This window comes from Ochotona princeps, chromosome 7, assembly GCF_030435755.1.
Source record: "Ochotona princeps isolate mOchPri1 chromosome 7, mOchPri1.hap1, whole genome shotgun sequence".
NCBI lineage: Eukaryota > Metazoa > Chordata > Mammalia > Lagomorpha > Ochotonidae > Ochotona > Ochotona princeps.
The window spans coordinates 72,379,170-72,398,730 of record NC_080838.1 but is presented as its reverse complement, the minus strand read 5'-3'; the positions used below and the strand labels follow the sequence as shown (position 1 = coordinate 72,398,730).

General features: G+C 37.7%; 1 protein-coding gene across 1 annotated transcript in view; it reads right to left on the bottom strand.

Moving 5' to 3' along the window:
- Window positions 1-5,217: 5,217 nt before the first annotated feature.
- The window catches only part of LOC101530390 (transmembrane serine protease 11B), a 28,262-nt gene continuing 13,918 nt past the window's right edge, over window positions 5,218-19,561 (bottom strand). Inside the window, exons 3-11 of the mRNA XM_058666653.1 lie at window positions 17,626-17,744; window positions 13,898-14,013; window positions 13,750-13,817; window positions 11,944-12,104; window positions 10,779-10,817; window positions 7,480-7,657; window positions 6,470-6,729; window positions 5,984-6,126; window positions 5,218-5,379 (exon numbers count right to left, since the gene is read on the bottom strand). Of these exons, the coding sequence (XP_058522636.1) occupies window positions 5,218-5,379; window positions 5,984-6,126; window positions 6,470-6,729; window positions 7,480-7,657; window positions 10,779-10,817; window positions 11,944-12,104; window positions 13,750-13,817; window positions 13,898-14,013; window positions 17,626-17,744 (1,246 nt within the window). The remainder of the gene's footprint in view (window positions 5,380-5,983; window positions 6,127-6,469; window positions 6,730-7,479; window positions 7,658-10,778; window positions 10,818-11,943; window positions 12,105-13,749; window positions 13,818-13,897; window positions 14,014-17,625; window positions 17,745-19,561) is intronic.

Sequence of the window (19,561 nt, the reverse complement as noted above, 5' to 3'; positions counted from 1 at the left end):
TGCCCTGGTCCCTTCGCCTTAACTATTAAGTTTAAAACTGCCAGTTCTGGTGGATCCCTTTGACATCTGTTTTCTAATGTTCTGTGAAAGATCTCTGACCACTAGCTTGGGAACCGCACCACCAGCCTTTCCAACAATTTTGTGGAACATGGTTTTCTACATCAAATTTCTTTCGGCTGACATGAATTTCCCACCCTGAATCTAACTTATGGTTGCAAATCTGTATAGGAAATTTTCAAGAGAGCCATTAGTGAACTATGAGATGTAGGATGATAACCGAGTTTCACCAAGTAATATTTAGTTGAAACAGTGAATACTATTACTCATTTTTATGTCTAGATATTTATCATGTTAATTTATTAAAATCTAAATAAATTATGAAAAACTCTTGAATAATTTCCAAAAAAATTATACTGACAGAGAAATAAAGAGATCAGAATTGAAATGATTGCAAAAAAAAAAAATCAGCCTTATCCATGATGGGTTCATTTGAAAGGGGTAATATGGTCATACATTTGCTATACATACTTAGGCCACTATCTGAATACTCTTCAACAACACCTGAAGTTAATGCTGTTCTTACCCCAGACCACAACAGGGAAACTGAGCCAAAGCCAAGTTATTTGCTCAAGACCTCATATACATATTGCTTAACTTCACACTCCACTTACCTATGTTGCTTTTAGAGAAGCAAACAGGTTGGTCTATGGGTTTATGTTGTATAGTTCACAAGGCTAAAATCACATACTACTTCTCAAGCACTTTTATGTCTCATGTATGTGTTCCTCTCTTGATAGGACAATTGTATTTGCTTTTATTTTGATTTATTTTCATTTTTTATTGTAAAGTCAGCTAAACAGAGAGGAAGAAAAACAGAGAGAAAGATCTTCCATCAAATGATTCACTCCCTAAGTGACCACAATGGCCAGACCTGAGCCTATCTGAAGCTAGGAGCCAGGAGCTTCTTCCGGGTCCCCTTGCAGATGCAGGGTCCCAAGGCTTTGGGCTATCCTCTACTGCTTTCCCAGGACAAAAGCAGGGGGTTGGATGGGAAGCGCGACTGCCAGGATTAGATCTGGCGCCCATATGGGATCCAAGCCCATTCAAAGAGAAGACTTTAGCCCCTAGGTTACTGTGCCAGGCCCTGTATTAGCTTTTCAAACTGCCTTCCTGTTTCTCACTGTATACTATTCACTCATAGCTACAGCCCCTTCTCTTTCTCAGAAGTGAAAGTAATCCTCTCAAAATGAATATTGATCATCTGCTCCAATTATAAAAATTCAGTGCCTCCCAGGGGAGTTACAAGTAAAATCCAAGATCTTTGCAATGGTTCACAAAACACAGTTTTACTTGCCTTCTAGTTTTGTCTTCCAGTCTCTCTCCCACCATTTCACACTTGCCTCCTAGTTGGGTCTTCCAGTCTCTCTCCCACCATTTCACACTTGCCTCCTAGTTGGGTCTTCCATTCTCTCTCCCACCATTTCACACTTGCCTCCTAGTTGGGTCTTCCAGTCTCTCTCCCACCATTTCACACTTGCCTCCTAGTTGGGTCTTCCAGTCTCTCTCCCACCATTTCACACTTGCCTCCTAGTTGGGTCTTCCATTCTCTCTCCCACCATTTCACACTTGCCTCCTAGTTGGGTCTTCCAGTCTCTCTCCCACCATTTCACACTTGCCTCCTAGTTCGGTCTTCCAGTCTCTCTCCCACCATTTCACACTTGCCTCCTAGTTGGGTCTTCCAGTCTCTCTCCCACCATTTCACACTTGCCTCCTAGTTGGGTCTTCCAGTCTCTCTCCCACCATTTCACACTTGCCTCCTAGTTGGGTCTTCCAGTCTCTCTCCCACCATTTCACACTTGCCTCCTAGTTGGGTCTTCCAGTCTCTCTCCCACCATTTCACACTTGCCTCCTAGTTGGGTCTTCCATTCTCTCTCCCACCATTTCACACTTGCCTCCTAGTTGGGTCTTCCAGTCTCTCTCCCACCATTTCACACTTGCCTCCTAGTTGGGTCTTCCAGTCTCTCTCCCACCATTTCACACTTGCCTCCTAGTTGGGTCTTCCAGTCTCTCTCCCACCATTTCACACTTGCCTCCTAGTTGGGTCTTCCAGTCTCTCTCCCACCATTTCACACTTGCCTCCTAGTTGGGTCTTCCATTCTCTCTCCCACCATTTCACACTTGCTCACAACGTTTCCATTCCACTGGCATACTCCTGCCCAACTTGTCCATGTCACTTATTTCACTTTCTAGGTCAACCATTTATTCCCAACAAATTTATTTTTGGGGGCGTAGAGGGGCTACTCTGTGTTGCTGAGGTCACATTCAACTGATATCCTCTCAGTGAGATTATTAAGATAATCAAAACCTAGGTGTTCCTTGTGAACCCCTATTTCTGTAACATTACTTCCTATTTCCTTTATAATATTATTTGTGTAGTTATAGCATTTTTTTTATTTTCTTATTTATTTATTTATTTAAAAAGGAGTTACAGAGCGAGGAGAAACAAAGGGAGAGAGAGAGAGAGAGAGGTCTTGTATCCACTGATTCACTCCTTAAATAGCTACAATGATGAAGTTTTGGCCAGGGTGAAGGCAGGAATCAGAAGCTTCATCCAGGTCTCCCAGGAAGGTGTAAAGGCCCAGTGACTGGTGCCATCTTCCACTGCTTTCCTACATGCGTTAGCATAGATGTGGATCAGAAGTGGAGCAGCAAGGACAGGAACTGGGATCCATAAGGGTGCTGGAACTGCAGGTGGTAGCATAACCTGATACACCACAACAATGGTTTCCTAATTCTCTGTTTTTTCGCACTAAGTGCATGATCATTGTAAAAAGATACTGTGCCTCTATTAGGCTGTTTCGGGATAGGTGAGAGCTCAGTAGGCAAGGATGACCTGTCTGGGATAAGAGTAGGGAAAGACACCAGCAAGTCACAGCTAATACTAATTATGGTTGATATTTTTAGAGTCATACTTTATGTTAGTCTCCATTAGACAGCTCCTCTAGGTGAATATATGTATAATATACATGTTTACCTATGTTTTTATTGATAGTGTATTTTGCATGAAGATTGCCTTATACCAAAGAAAACATATGATATTTGCCCTTTTGGAATTGACTTGTTTCACTGAGAATAATGGTCTCCAGTTGGGACAGTTTTATTTCATATGTGGAATTTCATTCTTTTTAATGGCTAAGTAGTATTCCATAGAATAGTCTTACCTCAATTTCTTTATCCATTCCTATTTCAAGAGACATTTTGGTTATTTCCATGCCTTCACTGTTGTAGATTGTGCTGCTATAAATATAAGGTTGAAAATAACTTTTTTATATACAGATTTCACTTCCTTTGGATATTTTCTCTAGAGTGGAATAGCTAGATCTTATGGTAGATCAACTTTCAATTGTCTTAGTACTTTCCATACTGACTCCCAGAGGACTGTACTATTGCAATAATATGGGAAAAAACAGTAGGGGAAGAATGGGGTGGGTGGAAGGGGAAATCACTTTTTGCCTATGGAGCCATATCATGAAAGGAAAAATTTAAAAGAAAAAAAGAGTCATACTTTATAAACAGCAAAATAATTTTTTAGTTTATTTTAACTGACTTAAAACTGGAGCTCCTTGTTGTGACTGTTCTAACTCATACCAATTGTGGACCTTGTTTCATCGTTTCTCACTTATGGTAATGTATAGTGATGGAGTACTGGGGTCTATCATGTACAGATGTGGGGGTATAATGGAACATGCATCCCTGCATCCAGACGAAAGATGGATTCCCAATGAAACTGTTGGACATGTGTAGACAATGGGATGCTGGACTGTCTGACACTGTCTGTACCAACAGTGTCGGGGCACACTTAAATAAGAGACTGATACAATTATGATTCCATATGAAGGACTACACTATTGTAACAAAATGGGAAAAATCTGATGGAGGGGGTGGTAGTTTGGGGGGGAATCCCAGCCTACACAAAATTGTACCACACAATTCAAATTCAAAATAAAAATATATTTAAAAAGAAAAAAACTGGAGTTCCTGGGCCCGGTGTGATATTCTAGCGGCTAAACCCTCACTTGGATCCACCGGGACTCCATATGGGTGCCAGTGCTTGTCCTGGCTGCTCCACTTCACATCCAGCTCCCTGCTTGTGGCCTGGGAAGACAACAGAGAATGGCCTGAGGCCTTGGCACTCTGTGCCTAAGGGGAGACCAGAAGAAATTCTTGGCTCCTGGCTTCCAATCAGCTGAGCTCTGTCCATTGTGGCCATTTGGGAGGTAAAATGGCCAATGGATAATTTTTCTCTCAGTATTTCCTTCTCTCTGTATATATGCCTTTCCAATAAAAAAAAAATCGTTATAGAAAAGGGGGCTCCTTTTTTGTTAGGAAATAATAAAAGGTTAATTTTCTGCAGAATTTACTATCCTGCTTTCAAATTGTGCCCTTGCTTCAAGCAGAGGTAGTGGAACATGTATCATACTGTCTCCTGCCCTTGAGGACTTCATATTCTTATTGCCTCAAGCAAAGGCAAAACAAATAACAAAAGAAGGACATGAAAAATCGTATATTGGTAATTGCAAGTTATAAACCACTTGTTAATTGCTGGTGAATGTTGAATTCAGTTCAACAAGAGAAAATATATATAACATTAAATTCTTTAGAGTATTAGAAATGAAGAGTTACTCTGAGCAAATGGGTAAGGTTTTTATAAACCTGAGTTTCCTGTTCTATAAATCAAAAGGCTTGGTCTAAATGAACTTCTGATATACTTTCTGATATCATATGCTATCTTGAAGCACACAAACTATTTTGCACACAAATAAAAATAAATGTATCTGTTTTGTGTCACACATTCCAGCAAACCAAACCAAACATAACTTCAATTTATGGAATTAAATGATTTATTTGAATATCCAAAATATATGCTTTGACAGAGGGAGTATTTTATTTTCTTCGAATTCTGAGGAACAAAGTAGATACAGTTACAAATGTAACAGAAAGATAGAGCAGAATTGGAGTGTTCACAAAAGTAATATTTTGTATCATTTTTCTATATTAGTTGAATAGATGAGTAAATGAATGGGAGTATTTTAGATTCAACATTGATAAAGATGTTTCTGTTTTGGTATATAAAAATAATTGTTTTATCACACATCAAAAGAAAGTTACTTGAGCCTGTAGACAAGACTACCCTGAATTTCTCTTCATGCTTTTCTCTCAGAGTCCAGTCTTGGAGGTAATCCAGTCACGGTAAGAGGTGACTCGTGTGTAGACACCGGGCTTGTACTTTTTTCCACATCCATCACCCCAGCTCACGATTCCTACAAGATGCCAGATATTTCTGGAGTCAGGGTAAGCTAATGGTCCACCGGAATCATTCTAGGAGAAGAAAGGAAATAGTGTTACTATTCTTATGGAGGAATTTCGTTTTGTCTTTCTTCTGGAGTTAAAAGATAATCCTCTGGTCATTGAAACAAATTAATCTTCTTTGCTGCTAAAATTTTTGAAATTTTTAAATTGTTATAAAAACCTGGGATAGGTACAAACCAGAATACATTCCCTTGAACTGCAAGATCAGTCATTGGCCACCCAGAGCCCAGCCTTGACTGTGGACCATGTGCCCAGCTCCCCAATGCACTCTCTCAGGGGATGGTTTGCATCCTGCATAACCTCTCACTGACTCCCTGGAGGAGAGAGTCTTCTAGATCCCCAGGCGGCCTGGACCCAATTTAACTTGAAGACTAATAAGTGTAATTCTTTGTATGGGCTCTTGCACTGAAAATTTCATGAGGCAGAAATTAAACTCACAGCATCATTCCCACTATCTGGGCTGACACATAAATAGCATTGATAAATTAAGGTAGATTGAAATAAAAAGGTGCTGTGCAGGACTCATTAGCTCATAAAAATATTTCATGTTGATAAAAATATTATTTAATGGACACTTTGGGAGGAAGTGATTGGATACTACAGCCAGACGTACCTGACAGGCATCTGCTTTGCCTGACATATATCCAGCACACAGCATTGTTTCAGTCACAAGGCCAGACAGTGCATATGGGGCATTGCAAATCTTGTTGTCAATAACTTTCAGAAGGGCTTGTTGAAGTATCTCTGGGAAATCACCTAAAGGCAACAAATGCTGTGTGTTAGTGAGATCTTGTTTATTGCAGCAAAGAACATCTACAGTTTAAAGGATTTTCTTTTAGTCACCAGAGTCAGGTCAGTGACATCACACGTCATATCAGTCTCTTTCAAATTTTTATTATAGTTGGCTGCCTTACACATAAATGCAATTTCCTCATGCCTAATCTCAAGTATATTTTGGAAATTTTTCATAATGTGACATCATGGTTTTGTCTGCCACGTGGTATTTTTTTCAATATACTTATTGGTTAAATGATTGCGTGCGGGAAATTATTTACTGATTGCTCCCATAAAGCTATTGAATTTACACAGAAAAACTTACCAAACATGTAAAGTGATCCCCAACCTGTAACTACAACACTATCATTGTCTGAGAGCTTCATTTGGGCTTCAGGAAGGCAAATCCTACGAATGTACTTTGTAAAGGAGACTTCTTCAGCAAGCTGCACGAGGGCAATGTCGTCATGGACCGCAGGACTGCTATAATTTTCATGCAAAATAATTCTCTGGACTTTTCGTGTCATATATGGTTTATTTACAATAGTTCCGAAGTTCACAGTCCAATCTTCCATGTTATTTTTTCTAGAGGACACAATTAAATTAAAATATACCCATCGTCTGGGTCACAACAATGGTCTAGATGGTCATTATCATTGATTTTAAATCATGAGGTTCTCAAACAATCCACTGTTTTCCTAATACTGATAAACCTTTTTTAAAAAGTGTAATGACTTTGAGAACCATAGCAAGAGAGAGAGAGATTTTCCATGTGCTAGTCCACTTACCAAACACTAAGAATGATAGGGTTTGGGTGGCCAAATTCAGGATCTGAGATTCAATTGAGGCACCTCATGTGGGGGTATCAGCTATCTCCTGCTGCCTGCCAGAATGTTCACTAGCAGGAGACTGGAGTTGGGAATCAAAGCAGGTACTCAAGTTGTGATGTGGTATCTTAACTGTTAGACTAAATGCCCATCCCTCACACCATGTTTCTGTTCAAATTCTTATAGCACTTATTGCTATTTCATCATATTTTCTATAGCTGAAGTTTTTATAGCAAGACAAATCATATAGAACTGGAGTCATATATTCTGTGTCTATTATTTGATAGCTTATGATTTTTAAAGTCAAATCCATTGCTTTTCTGAACCTTGGTCTCGTCTTTCTATGGGTTAAATTACACCTTTCATGTGGAATTTTTATGATTAGAAAGTGTGACTTCCTTTTATTCATATACCCCCAACCCCCACCATCACCTCATCTTAGCCCTTCCAGGATAATCCAATAGACTTGCACCCAACATCCTTCACACAGTCAGACTGTTTGACTTACCTAGCAAAGCAATGAGCTGCAGACAAGAGCCACCTGCTGCTGATCAGAGATGCTCCACAGCTATGGTGGCCTTTCCATTGCATGCTGGCCTGCCATGGCCATGCCCCTGCCAGGGCATTTTCCCCATTCACTATTCGATTACCAGTCGTGATACTGTTGCTCAGTCGTCTCCCACAACCTAGAGAAAGGATATATATATATATGTATATATATAAAGCAGGCACCTTCGATTCTGCTTTATAAAAAGGTTATGCCAAACATTGCTTGAAAACCAGCAGTGGGGAATCCAGCATCTCCTGATGAAGGCTGTGCCTTTTCTAGGATGCTGTTACTATGGTTCACCACTCCATCAAGACTTTGGTGAATCTTGCCCTCCTTTCTACTCTTGTTAACTCTTGCCTTTTACTTCGTCTCTTCCTCAAAATTCTCTTCTCTCTAAATGAATTGCAAAGATCTTGAAGGTACAGAACCCATCATAATTGCTGAGTTCTTGCCCGGCATATACAGGGTGTCTGTTAGACACATGTGAATAATAGATAGTCCATGAATATCCATTGAGTGAACAAATCTATAAATATATCTTTTGAGTGACAAAATACTCTGAAAAGCAAGAGTGGAGAATTTCCAGCTCGCAGGCTTCGTAAGGCTTACAAAATCATTTGGTATGGCTTTGCCAAGACAAAACCAGGTGGAATTCAAAATTCAATAAATCTGTAGCAGGCTAACTTTGAAGCTGAAATTTTGCATGATCTGTTAATAACCAAATACTCCTTGGCAGAGAATGAATTCTTCCCTTTTCTCTTTTATAGCCAACGTCTGAGATGCTGCAGCCAAAATGAGATTCAATTTGATGATGACCTTTGCCCCAAACAAGAACTGAAAAAGGATTTCAATGCCCTTTTCTTTTTTTCTGATTTTTTTAAAAGATTTATTATTATTGGAAAGCCGATATACAGAGAGGAGGAGAGACAGAGAGGAAGATCTTCCATCCGATGTCCCACTCCCCAAGTGAGCCGCAACGGGCCGATGCGCGCTGATCCGAAGCCAGGAACCAGGAACCTTTGCGTCTCCCACGCAGGTGCAGGGTCCCAAAGCTTTGGACCGTCCTCGATTGCTTTCCGAGGCCGATGCGCGCTGATCCGAAGCCAGGAACCAGGAACCTCTGCGTCTCCCACGCAGGTGCAGGGTCCCAAAGCTTTGGACCGTCCTCGATTGCTTTCCCAGGCCACAAGCAGGGAGCTGATGGGAAGTGGAGCTGCCGGGATTAGAACCGGCGGCCCATATGGGATCCCGGGGCTTTCAAGGCGAGGACTTAAGCTGCTAGGCCATGCCGCCGGACCCACAATGCCCTTTTCTACATTTGAAGAAAGATTAGCGTTTCCTTTCTTTCCAAAGAGCTGAGACTTTCATACTTTGTGGATTCATGCCCATCCCAAGGGATGATGAAATGCAAGCTTTTTGAAGCCATTATGTAGGTCAACAAGTTGGCAAAGTAGACCAGGTTCACTGGAAGAAATAAATATGTCATCTACCCTGAGAGAGAGTGGGAGATCAGGTCAATAGTGCTACTTCCAAGTGGACATTCACTACCATAAAGTGGTTATCACTATGATAAAACTAGACAAATTCTATGAAATGATTCTTGAATGGGAAGTCAAATAGCATCACGTAAGAGAGGAAAAAAGGGCAAATATAAAGAAGAAACAATTGAGAAGATGCAGGCATAAAGCAATCTTACAAATACTGCTTTCATTAAAATCTACTAAAATGAAAAAAAAAAGAAGTTTCCCCACAACTGATTTAAAAGATACAAAATTATTTTTGTGGTGCAATAAACGTATATGACATAGAATGTAGGTTTGTCTTTACTTCTCAGATGAAGTTGTCCTTTTTGATCCCTTTATTGGACTGGGTGAGAATGGGCTCCTCAAACTCATGCAGATGTTAAATTCTGAAATCTTAAGTAACAGTTAATGAATTGAGTGGAGAACTGACCTAATGTTAGCATCTAGGAAATGGGGTCAAGTGGTAGTCTTTAGGTCATTGGAAACACACCCTCTACAACTCCTTGCAAATATTGATATTTATGTATCAGTGTTCAGGAAAAAAAGCTCATGATCTATATCTAGTATATTCAGTAACTTTTAAAAACTGTAATATAGTATTGGTGGAAATGTAAAACTGTACACGCACTAAGAATATCCCTTAGAAATCTGAAGACTTTCTACCAGATGAACCAGGCATCCCACCCCTGAGATATACACAAAATGAATGACATCAGCAAATGAAAGACTTCTCCACAGCTCAATTCACAATAGCTAAGACGTGGAATCGCCCTAGATGTCCATCAGAAGATACGCAGATACAGAAGAAACGCACATGATGGAATATAACTCAGCCAGTAAAAAAGAATGAAATCCTGTCCTTTGCAACAAAACTGAGACCATTATGCTTAATGGCCATTATTTTTAGGTTAGACGCCACAAAGACAATCATCATGCTTTCCCTGGCTCGTTATAGCTAATATAAAGTGTACAAAAATACATTAAAATATACCACCTTGTGATATTATTGCTGTCTATATTCCTTCCCTGTATTGCTGTGCAGCCATGGTCTATTTACCTTTTACTTATAGAACCGTTTGGTTAAAGGGGCATTAAGCCTGTAATTATAGTGAGTAAATTGAACGTATTTCATCCCAAAAGTGTTAAAAGAAAAAGGGAAACAAAGGAAGCAAGATACAGGAAGAGAGAAAGAAGGAAAGCATCATTATATGCTTTTTAAAAAGATTTACTTTATTTGAGAGGCAGAGCTACAGAGAGAGAGAAGAGACAGAGAGCAAGGTCAGTCTCCCAACATTGACTCACTCCACAAATGACCACAATGGCCACAATGGCCAAAGCTCAGCTGATCCAAAGTCAGGAGCCAGAAGCTTCTTCCAGGTCTTCCGTATTACAGCCCTTGGACCCTCCTTCACTGCCTTCCCAAGCCATTATCAGGGAACTCAATTGGAAGTATAGCCACTGGACTTGAACTGCTGCCCACATGGGATACTGGTGCCATAGGCAGAGGTTTAGCCTACCATACGATACTGCTGGCCCCCCATGTATTCTTAAATTGCATCTGTGAAATTCATTACACCTTTCTCTACATATTAATACATTTAAATGTAACAAATTAAAATATATAAAGCAAAGAAAAATACTATTGATTTCCATGTAGTATATTTCAATATATTACATAAAAATACATATAAACATTTGTGACTATATTGAATCTGTAAAAGCTTATTAACTTACAGTTATTGACAAGCATTTCAGAATTAGCCTTGCTGATTTCTGAAAGAAAAACAAAATAAAAATGAAACACTGATACAACATTACCAACCAGTTAATCTTCATTGCAATATAAATGTTAACTTTTCCAGTCTAATTATGCACAACATTTAACTATTCAGACTAGTCCACAATTACTTACAGCCCTTTTATTGCTTAGCTGTTATATTTTCAATTTGTCTTCCGGTCTCTATCAGACAACATAGGACAATGAAAATCTGAATTAAAACTCTCCATCTCATAATACTTGCAGTAAAATAGTCATTGAAGTAAGACAGCTGTCTTATAAATATGTGAATTGTGTGAGATTTCAGAAAATAAGAGTGGGGGGTTAAAGGAAACACAGACATGTGCTGACTTTTGGTCTTAGAACCCTGTAGCTGTCTTTTACAGCCACCTGCAGAGGACCCTCACGGCACCCTGGGGAAGCTCCTCCTCACACTCCCTCTTCAGCAGTGGTCTATTTACTGGTTACTGGAGTGTGTGCTCTGAAAAAGGGTCTGTAACTGGCGACTGGTAGCCTTTTGAGCCTTCAAGGACACTAAGATCAACTGTTTGCAAGTTAGGGATGCTTAAACCACATGCTTTTCCTTACAGTTCAACAATTGAGGAGAGACTTTCAAAACCTTTGCAGAATCTGATCTTGAAAAAGGTCCCTTTTTGTACAGGGGTGAAAAGATATTACTCTCTTTCATTGTTTTTTAAGAGAATTATTCCAACTTTTTAAAGTGACACTACACTAATTCTTCTGTAAGAATTGATACAAGTCCCTTCCCCCAGCTGCATTTCAGCCCTGCAATCCCCTTAGTGAATAACCAAGAGAACTCAGACTCTTTGTCCATCATGATGTCCTGGCAGGAGGAAGAGGAGGGAAAGACCACTTTATTGGAAGCCTTCACCCACTTTCTAAACGTTCCTGCATAACTTACCACTATGCATAACTTACCCCTATAAACAACACCTTTATGCACTGCCACTTCCACTACTAACTCATTTCTAGGAGTGCCAGGGTTTGATAAAAATGTCCCTCCCCCTAAATTTCTAAGCTTTCAATTAATTTTTACCCTAGAGTCTTTTAAATTACTTCAGAAATCCGAGCAATAGACTATAATGGAACTAGTCGATGTACCTGTAAGTTTAAAGGAAGCAGGAACTGCACTCCAGGACGCCATGTTGTCTCTCAACACTTGAAGCAGGATGGCTGTAATTTTAGTCCTCATGTCACCACTCTTTGCTGGAGGAAACCTGAACGTCAGCTGTAACTGTACACTGGTGCCATTGGTTTCAGGCCTACAAGCAACAGAAGCATTTTGATGTGGTGCTTCTTGATGTTGTCGTGAGCATATCAAATTTTCCACCTGTTAACTACATTTGCTTTAAAGATATTGAAGGATATTTATAAAATACACAATATCTCTCTAACTACATAGTAGGATAAATATAATATGCAGTATATATAAAGTGTAACAGTTCCTAAAAATCTTCTGCTGGCTCAGAGTCACTATATAGTAAGACCTGGGATCCTAAACTAGAAATTAGAATAATTCAAACACATATGAGCAGCTAGATACTGGCCAATATTTTATTATAATATAGTAAAAAACCAGTGTTCTTATAAAATTTTTTTCCTAATAACTGAATTTTAAAGAAAAAGATGAATGATAAAGACAAGACAAAGCACTCAAAAGAAAAGTTCCAGCATACATTCAGGGTCCAATCTGAAGCTTCTTCTACAGCTGTTAATACATAACCAATCATGCCCCATAGATCCACACAAGGATAAAGTTCAGGAAAACAACTCAAAAACACAAAGAAATCTGAATTATCTATGAGTTCAGTACACTCTTGATTATTCAGGAAAGGAAGTTGATTTGTTTTGGAAGACTATCAAAGTTTTAAAAAAGTTAATGAGAATTTAAAAATGAAGCTCACAAATGCATTTTCAAATAAATTTGATCAAGCGAAGATTCTTTAAAGGTTTCTGTTTGTAAGCAATTAAGTACACTAGTTGATCTGGCAACTCAATTTATCTTCTTTGTTCAAGGTCTCCCAGAACAGACAATGCAATTCCAGATCACGGGCGATTGTTTCCCTTCTCTCATTTCCTCATGCTCCATTCTTCCCATCCTGCACCCCTTCCTGCCAAGGTAATCCCTAAACATCCTCCAAAAGCAAATTTATGGAAGAGTTTTTCAAAAGGTTGGCTTTAATTCACTCTTCATTGAAGCACCCCAAATAAGATTCCTTTAGGTTTTGTGTGATCTCACTGGTATGGGTAGGGAGAGTTGGCCAGGGATGGATAAATACAGTGTTAATGATATTGAACTCCTTATTTTCTGTATAATCAGCTCTATCTTTCTTCATAGAGCCATTGATTTGTTTTGGAAGACTATCAAAGTTTTAAAAAAGTTAATGAGAATTTAAAAATGAAGCTCACAAATGCATTTTCAAATAAATTTGATCAAGCAAAGATTCTTTAAAGGTTTCTGTTTGTAAGCAATTAAGTACACTAGTTGATCTGGCAACTCAATTTATCTTCTTTGTTCAAGGTCTCCCAGAACAGACAATGCAATTCCAATCACCTTATAACCTGTGGTAAATAGATAAGTAATCACAGTTTTGAATATAGTGGATCTTTCCTTAATTATTTGCTAAATACTTGTATTAATCATACTTCAGTTTGTGTAGAGCTCATTTTTCTTTTTGTTTCTCTGACGCTCTGACTTTAATCCTCCCTCTTTCTTCTCTCATTTCTTTTCCCCTCCCCTTCACTTTCTTTCCCTTCCTCTCTCCAATGTTCCTTCGTTCCCTCATACCCAACTCCTTTTAACTTCTTTGCTTTTCTTTCTTTTCCTCCGTCTTTATCTGTTTTATGTTGTTGTGCCATTCACACATATCCTCTTTTCCATAAGGTTCTCAATTAATTTGTACTTACAGAGTTTTGATGACCTGAGACTCAACATATTCTTTGTAAATACTAGAATTTTGAAATGCATCTGACATCTGTCAAAAGAGAATAAAAACAACCCCGTGTGTACTTCAGCCAAATTTACAAAGACACTAATAAAACAATTCTGATTTACCTTAGTCTCAATGTCTTTGCTCAGGTTTGTACTGGCTTGTGAAGCTGCATTGTCACAGGTATCATTATATGTGACTCCAGAAATATGAAAAACACCTTTGTAATAGTGCATCTTTCCTGTGAAATAAATATTCCAAGAATTTAAAACCAAGATGAGGCTGCAAGTTCATCCTTCTCTGTGTCTTGAAATGGACAGGCAATCTGGCTTTTTAAAGCAGCCCAGGGGACAGCCAGATTACAAACCTGGAAACAACCCAGCATTCATTCAGTGAGTTGATCCAAGAAAGAACATCACTTCCCTGCTAAGTTCTGCATACCTTAAGTAAACTCTTAAAGACAGCAGCGTCAGCCACCACTAACATCACCTATGTGTACACAGGAGAGACTCCTATTTTTCATATCGAACTCTTAGTCTAGTGAGTGATCAATTTACTTTTCCATGCAGTTCTGATGGGAGCATCACAAGCACCAACTTTCACTCTGGATGACTCGATGATTCACACTCTCCTGCATGGTTTCTTTACCCATTTTCCTGATGTCTGCTTTCCGTTCCTGAAAGCCATCCATTGAGTGCCTCACCTTGGCCTTGTACTTGGATATAGCATAAGGTGGGTGGGTAATGACTTATATTCATCATAAGGGTTCACATCCTTGTTTTTCTTTCTCTAAACAGCTCCTTAGCCTGACACAATAGCCCACTGTAATATGAAACAGGACAAGCTGAAGAGGTTGTTCTTACAAGTCATAAGAATACTTTAAGAAGTAGAAACTATATATAAAATAGTGCCTTGTGGATTAAAGAGTTAATCTTTCATCCATTTTGAAAATGATTGGGTTTTTGATTCACCTTAGATATAGTTCAGGGGATAGTTTAAATAGCATCCACAAAATCAGAGTTAGACTTAAAGAGTAAGTTACAAGTGTTATCTAGCACAGTGGGATAATGATAATTTCTGTAACCCATTGTTGGTTTTTTTGAGGAAATGAAAGAATTCCAAGGGTCTAATTATAAAATGATGTCAAAGAAGGGAAAATGAGGATTACTCTGACTTGATCAGTGCTCATTATATGCATGTATTAAAATATTAGGGTCCAGCTGATAAACATGTACATATTAAGATATAAAAGAAAACAAATCAGAAGTCTCTAACACACTTAGAAGTATGGCCTCTCAAACAGAAATCATCCAGTGACTTGGGAGTCAGAAATAATTTCAATGTGAAGTAAAAATCTGTTTCTTATTTTCCTGTTCTTTTTTCCACATCGCAACCAGTGTATAAGAAAATAGAATGTCAAGTTCTATATAAGCGGATCCTAGATCATGTTGTCCAGTACTTCATCTCGGCACTGCGCACACAGGCTCTGCTACCTTTGCTTACACTTCAGCTTCCTGTGTTTTTTTGCCTTTTGTATTTTTAGTTAACTAAAATTTAAGTACAAAAGACAATATATAGAATGTACTTTTTCCTAGTAAGGTATAATTACAACCTGTGAAGCAAGTCACTAAAGGAACTAGAATAAATATGATACAATACAAAATAAGTTTGTAGAATGCTGAACTTGGGTATTTATAAGTAGTAATTTATCAATACTTATTCATACTGTGCCCAAATTCAAAGAAATTATGATGTTTAGATTTCTGCTTTAATTATATTACTGGGAAACCATTCTAAAATAAACTTTCTTGCTGTTAATGTTATGGCCCAGTTGATAAAACTACTGTTTGCAATGCTGGGATCCCATATCAGAATGCTAATTTTAATCCTGGCTGCTAAACTTCTAATCCAGCTTCCTGCTCAAGCACCTGGGATACAGTAGATGACAGTCTAACTGCATGAGTTTCTGGCACTCTCTTGGGAGATCTGGATGGACTGCTAGGTTCATGGCTTCAGCTGGCACCATCTTACATCTTGTAGACGTTTTGGGAGTGAAGCAAAGAATGGATAAATATCTTTCTTTCTCTTTCTCTCTGTCTCTCTCTGTGTGTGTCTCCCTCTTACTCTGCCTTTCAAATATACAAATAAATCACTTAAATTAACTTTCCCTTGATTATTATTAGTTGTGTTTGGCTCAAAATGTATTGTTGGAGCTCTAGATACAAACATGATTGTATTTGGAAATAGGTCTCAAAAAGGACTTTAAAGCTAAATGAGAATTGTGAGGCCCTATAGAATTTGTACCTTTATTAGAACAAGAATGACACAATCACATTTTTAAAATAAGTAATTTCACTGTAATATAAAATAAATGCAAGTCTATCTTTCATTATCCAGCTTAGAATAATTCACTTGACTATTCCAAACTTCAATTTACTGCTTGTGAAAATAGTACACTAGCAAAATCTGCTGTTCTTAACTCAGAAGATTTTTACTTAGTGCAATAATGAATGTAACTTTCTTTTAAGATATACAATGACGAAAAAATTTAAGTGTTTATTTTTTAAAGGTAAAAACAAATGAGATTCATCTACTCCATGGAATACTACTCAGCTATTAAAAAAAACAAAATGCAGTTCTTTGTGGCCAAATGGGCCAAACTGGAAACCATAATGCTAAGGGAAATGAGCCAATCCCAAAAGGTTAAATACCACATGTTTGCCTTAATTTAAGATGATATGATGTTGGGCTCGGCAGTGTGGCTTAGTGGCTAAGGTCCTCGCCTTGATCCCATATGGCCGCTGGTTCTAATCCTGGCAGCTCCACTTCCTCTCTATCTCTCCTCCTCTCAGTATATCTAACTTTGTAATAAAAATAAAATAAATCTTTAAAAAAAAAGATGATATGATGTTATGTATAACATGTTATGTTATGAATGTTATATGTTGTGTATAAACTAAAATTGAAGTGTAGGTGAGGTGGTCACAGAAGGTGGCTGGGAACTCGCATTTACTTTTAACATATTGGTTACTCATTACTATGTCAATTAATTCCATAATGATGTAAATTTTTGCTGATGGTATGTTGGAGCTTTCAATTGACTGGGATGATACTCTGCTGGCTCTGTCTTCAGACCAGAGAGGGTATACCTAGGAGGCCGTTGAACTTGGCTGGACAATAAGATGCTGGACTCTATGTTTGGTATACGCTTGCAATGGGGGAATCTCAACTGAACTTGAGCGGTGGTTATGCAACAGGGTGGAGGAATCCACCATGCGGGGAGGGGTTGGGGAGGGGTGGGGAGAACCCAAGTACCTATGAAACTGTGTCACATAATACAATGTAATTAATGAAGTAAAAATAATAAATAATTAAAAAAAAACAAATGAGAAAACCTACCATTATGAGAATACTATTAATATAATTTTTAAAAGTAAGAACTTTTGTGTGAAAATTTAGTCCTTTAAGTGTCATCTAACATTTGCTGCTAGAAGAGTTATTTATTACTCATTGCTACTCAACATATCAAATATTAACTTTCAATAGTAGAACTGAGCCACGAAGAGTAAGGATCTCCATGCTCTCAACTATATTTACTAGAGGGTATGATGACTCCTAAAGGCTGCCATAACTCAGCTAAAGGCCTACTCAACTACTGCTCGTATCCATGTGGAGCAGCTCTGCCTTGTCCATTCAGCCAAATTTATAGACAAACATGAGAAATTATCTGATTCACATCGTGGGGCACAATGACACTGGAATGTAATAGTAAGTAAATGAAGGAATTTCCAAGAAGATGCCTAAATTAAATATCTGTTAGTATTGGTGAAGACTGAATAGAGCCAGTACTGACCAACTGCCAGAAAATGAACAAGGAGTCCAATAGTGACTGCCAAGATTGCCACCACTCCAAGGAAAATGACAATTACCATCCATACTGGCCATGATCTTCTCTGGGATGATGTTCTGGGCCTACAAAGGGTAAAAATGATAAAATCAGATAACATTGATTCCAAAGCTACCTGTGTCTTCAAGCCACAACATAAAGTATAGTTTACTAATAGTTCCTTATGATCCTTTAAAATACTGAAGTCTCAAATGCCTAAGATGTTTATATTCATTCATTTAGTAAATCATATTTGAGTGTCATATTACATGCTGAGAATATGTTAGTGAGCAACGTAAATGTTTCTGCTTCATATTCTTAAGGGGAAATTGATTTTTTTACAAAACAGGTTATAAAACATTAGGTATATTTGCATTGTAATTTTGCAAACTATGGCAATATCATTACATGGACAAATGAAGACTTATGAACTAAACATATAAAGCACCTATTGGTGTAATAAATATATAAGGAAATACAATGATGTCAAGTATAGTAACCACTCTATTATGAGATTATGGATAGAACTTTTCACTCTTCTGTTTAACTTTTTACCTAACTGTCCATTTCAAGTTTTGTTCAACACATGAAGATTATTGGTGTTAACATAGATTAACAAACAAACTTGCTTCATCATCAAAACCAGCTAGTTAACAAAGAATCAGAAAATATTGTCATTCCGAATCCCATAGAAAGAGTAGTTTAGGGTTATCGTTAGATTTATGGCCACATTTAACCTGTTTAAGGCTTGGACACTAATCATTGTTCATATTCTGAAAGGCATGATGTCATTTGGAGGAAGAACATTGTTGCAAATGTCATACAACCACAGTTGTTTCTAAAACTTTATACTCTGGAAATTCTAAACAACTCTTATAAGAAGAAAAACTCATAATCAGGAATGTATTTGAAAGAGTAGATATTTCCAAAGAATATGTGAATGTTTTCATTCTCATCTCTCCCATGATAAACTTTTAGGTAAGTTTTTTTTTTTTCTCTGAAAATTACCTTATACCACAACTGCATAACTCCACCCAGTTTTACTTCCTCTTCATTCTGTCCTCTAGTCTTAATCCTAACCCTTCCTTGTACCTCATTGTCTCTTTTGATGATTAGTTAATTAGGGTTTTCCAGAACTGATGTCATTTGTCAAACCTCTTCAGGGAAACTCCCCATGTTACATGTAATCCATGTATACTTCCATACTGTAATTCTATTGTTTAACTTCATCCTCCAAGCAAAGACTATGTAGGCATAATGCTTCCTACATAGTATTTGTAACTCTAATAATGCTCACGAATGCATTTCTTGTAATAAATAGAAAGGGTGCACATGTGAGTGTAATCCATCAGATTTGTTTGGAGTTAGCCAATTAATTTAGTCTTTAGTTTTCTGAGGCATTGCAGAGGCGATATGATTTCTACACAAAAATAATCACAATAGCTTAGAAGTTTTTCTGTAAAAATCATTTTTAGATGTTCTGGAGGTTTCTAAAGAACACGTATTGCTCACAATAAATCTGATATGACCCATTTCTTCCATAGAGTTTTTTTTCTATCAGCCTTCCATAGAGTTTTTTCTATCAAAAATAATTGGAAAAATTTTTATATCTAAAGTATAGTTATTTATGATTAATCCAATCCCCTTTCTATAAATGAAATGTGTTGGCTCTAGAAATTGTTTTTGAATAACAACTGAATTTATAAAATATTCTAATTATCAAAAGAAATCCATTCATCAGCTAATCTACAAAATACATTTAGAGTCATGCAAATTCTTGTTATAGAAACTTGCATTCTAGGATGCATCCTTCATTTAATACAGAGAAGGTTAAAAATTGTTCTTCAGTTGATTAATCAGCTTCATGTATTTAATGAAAATATACTTGCTCATTTATTGAGCT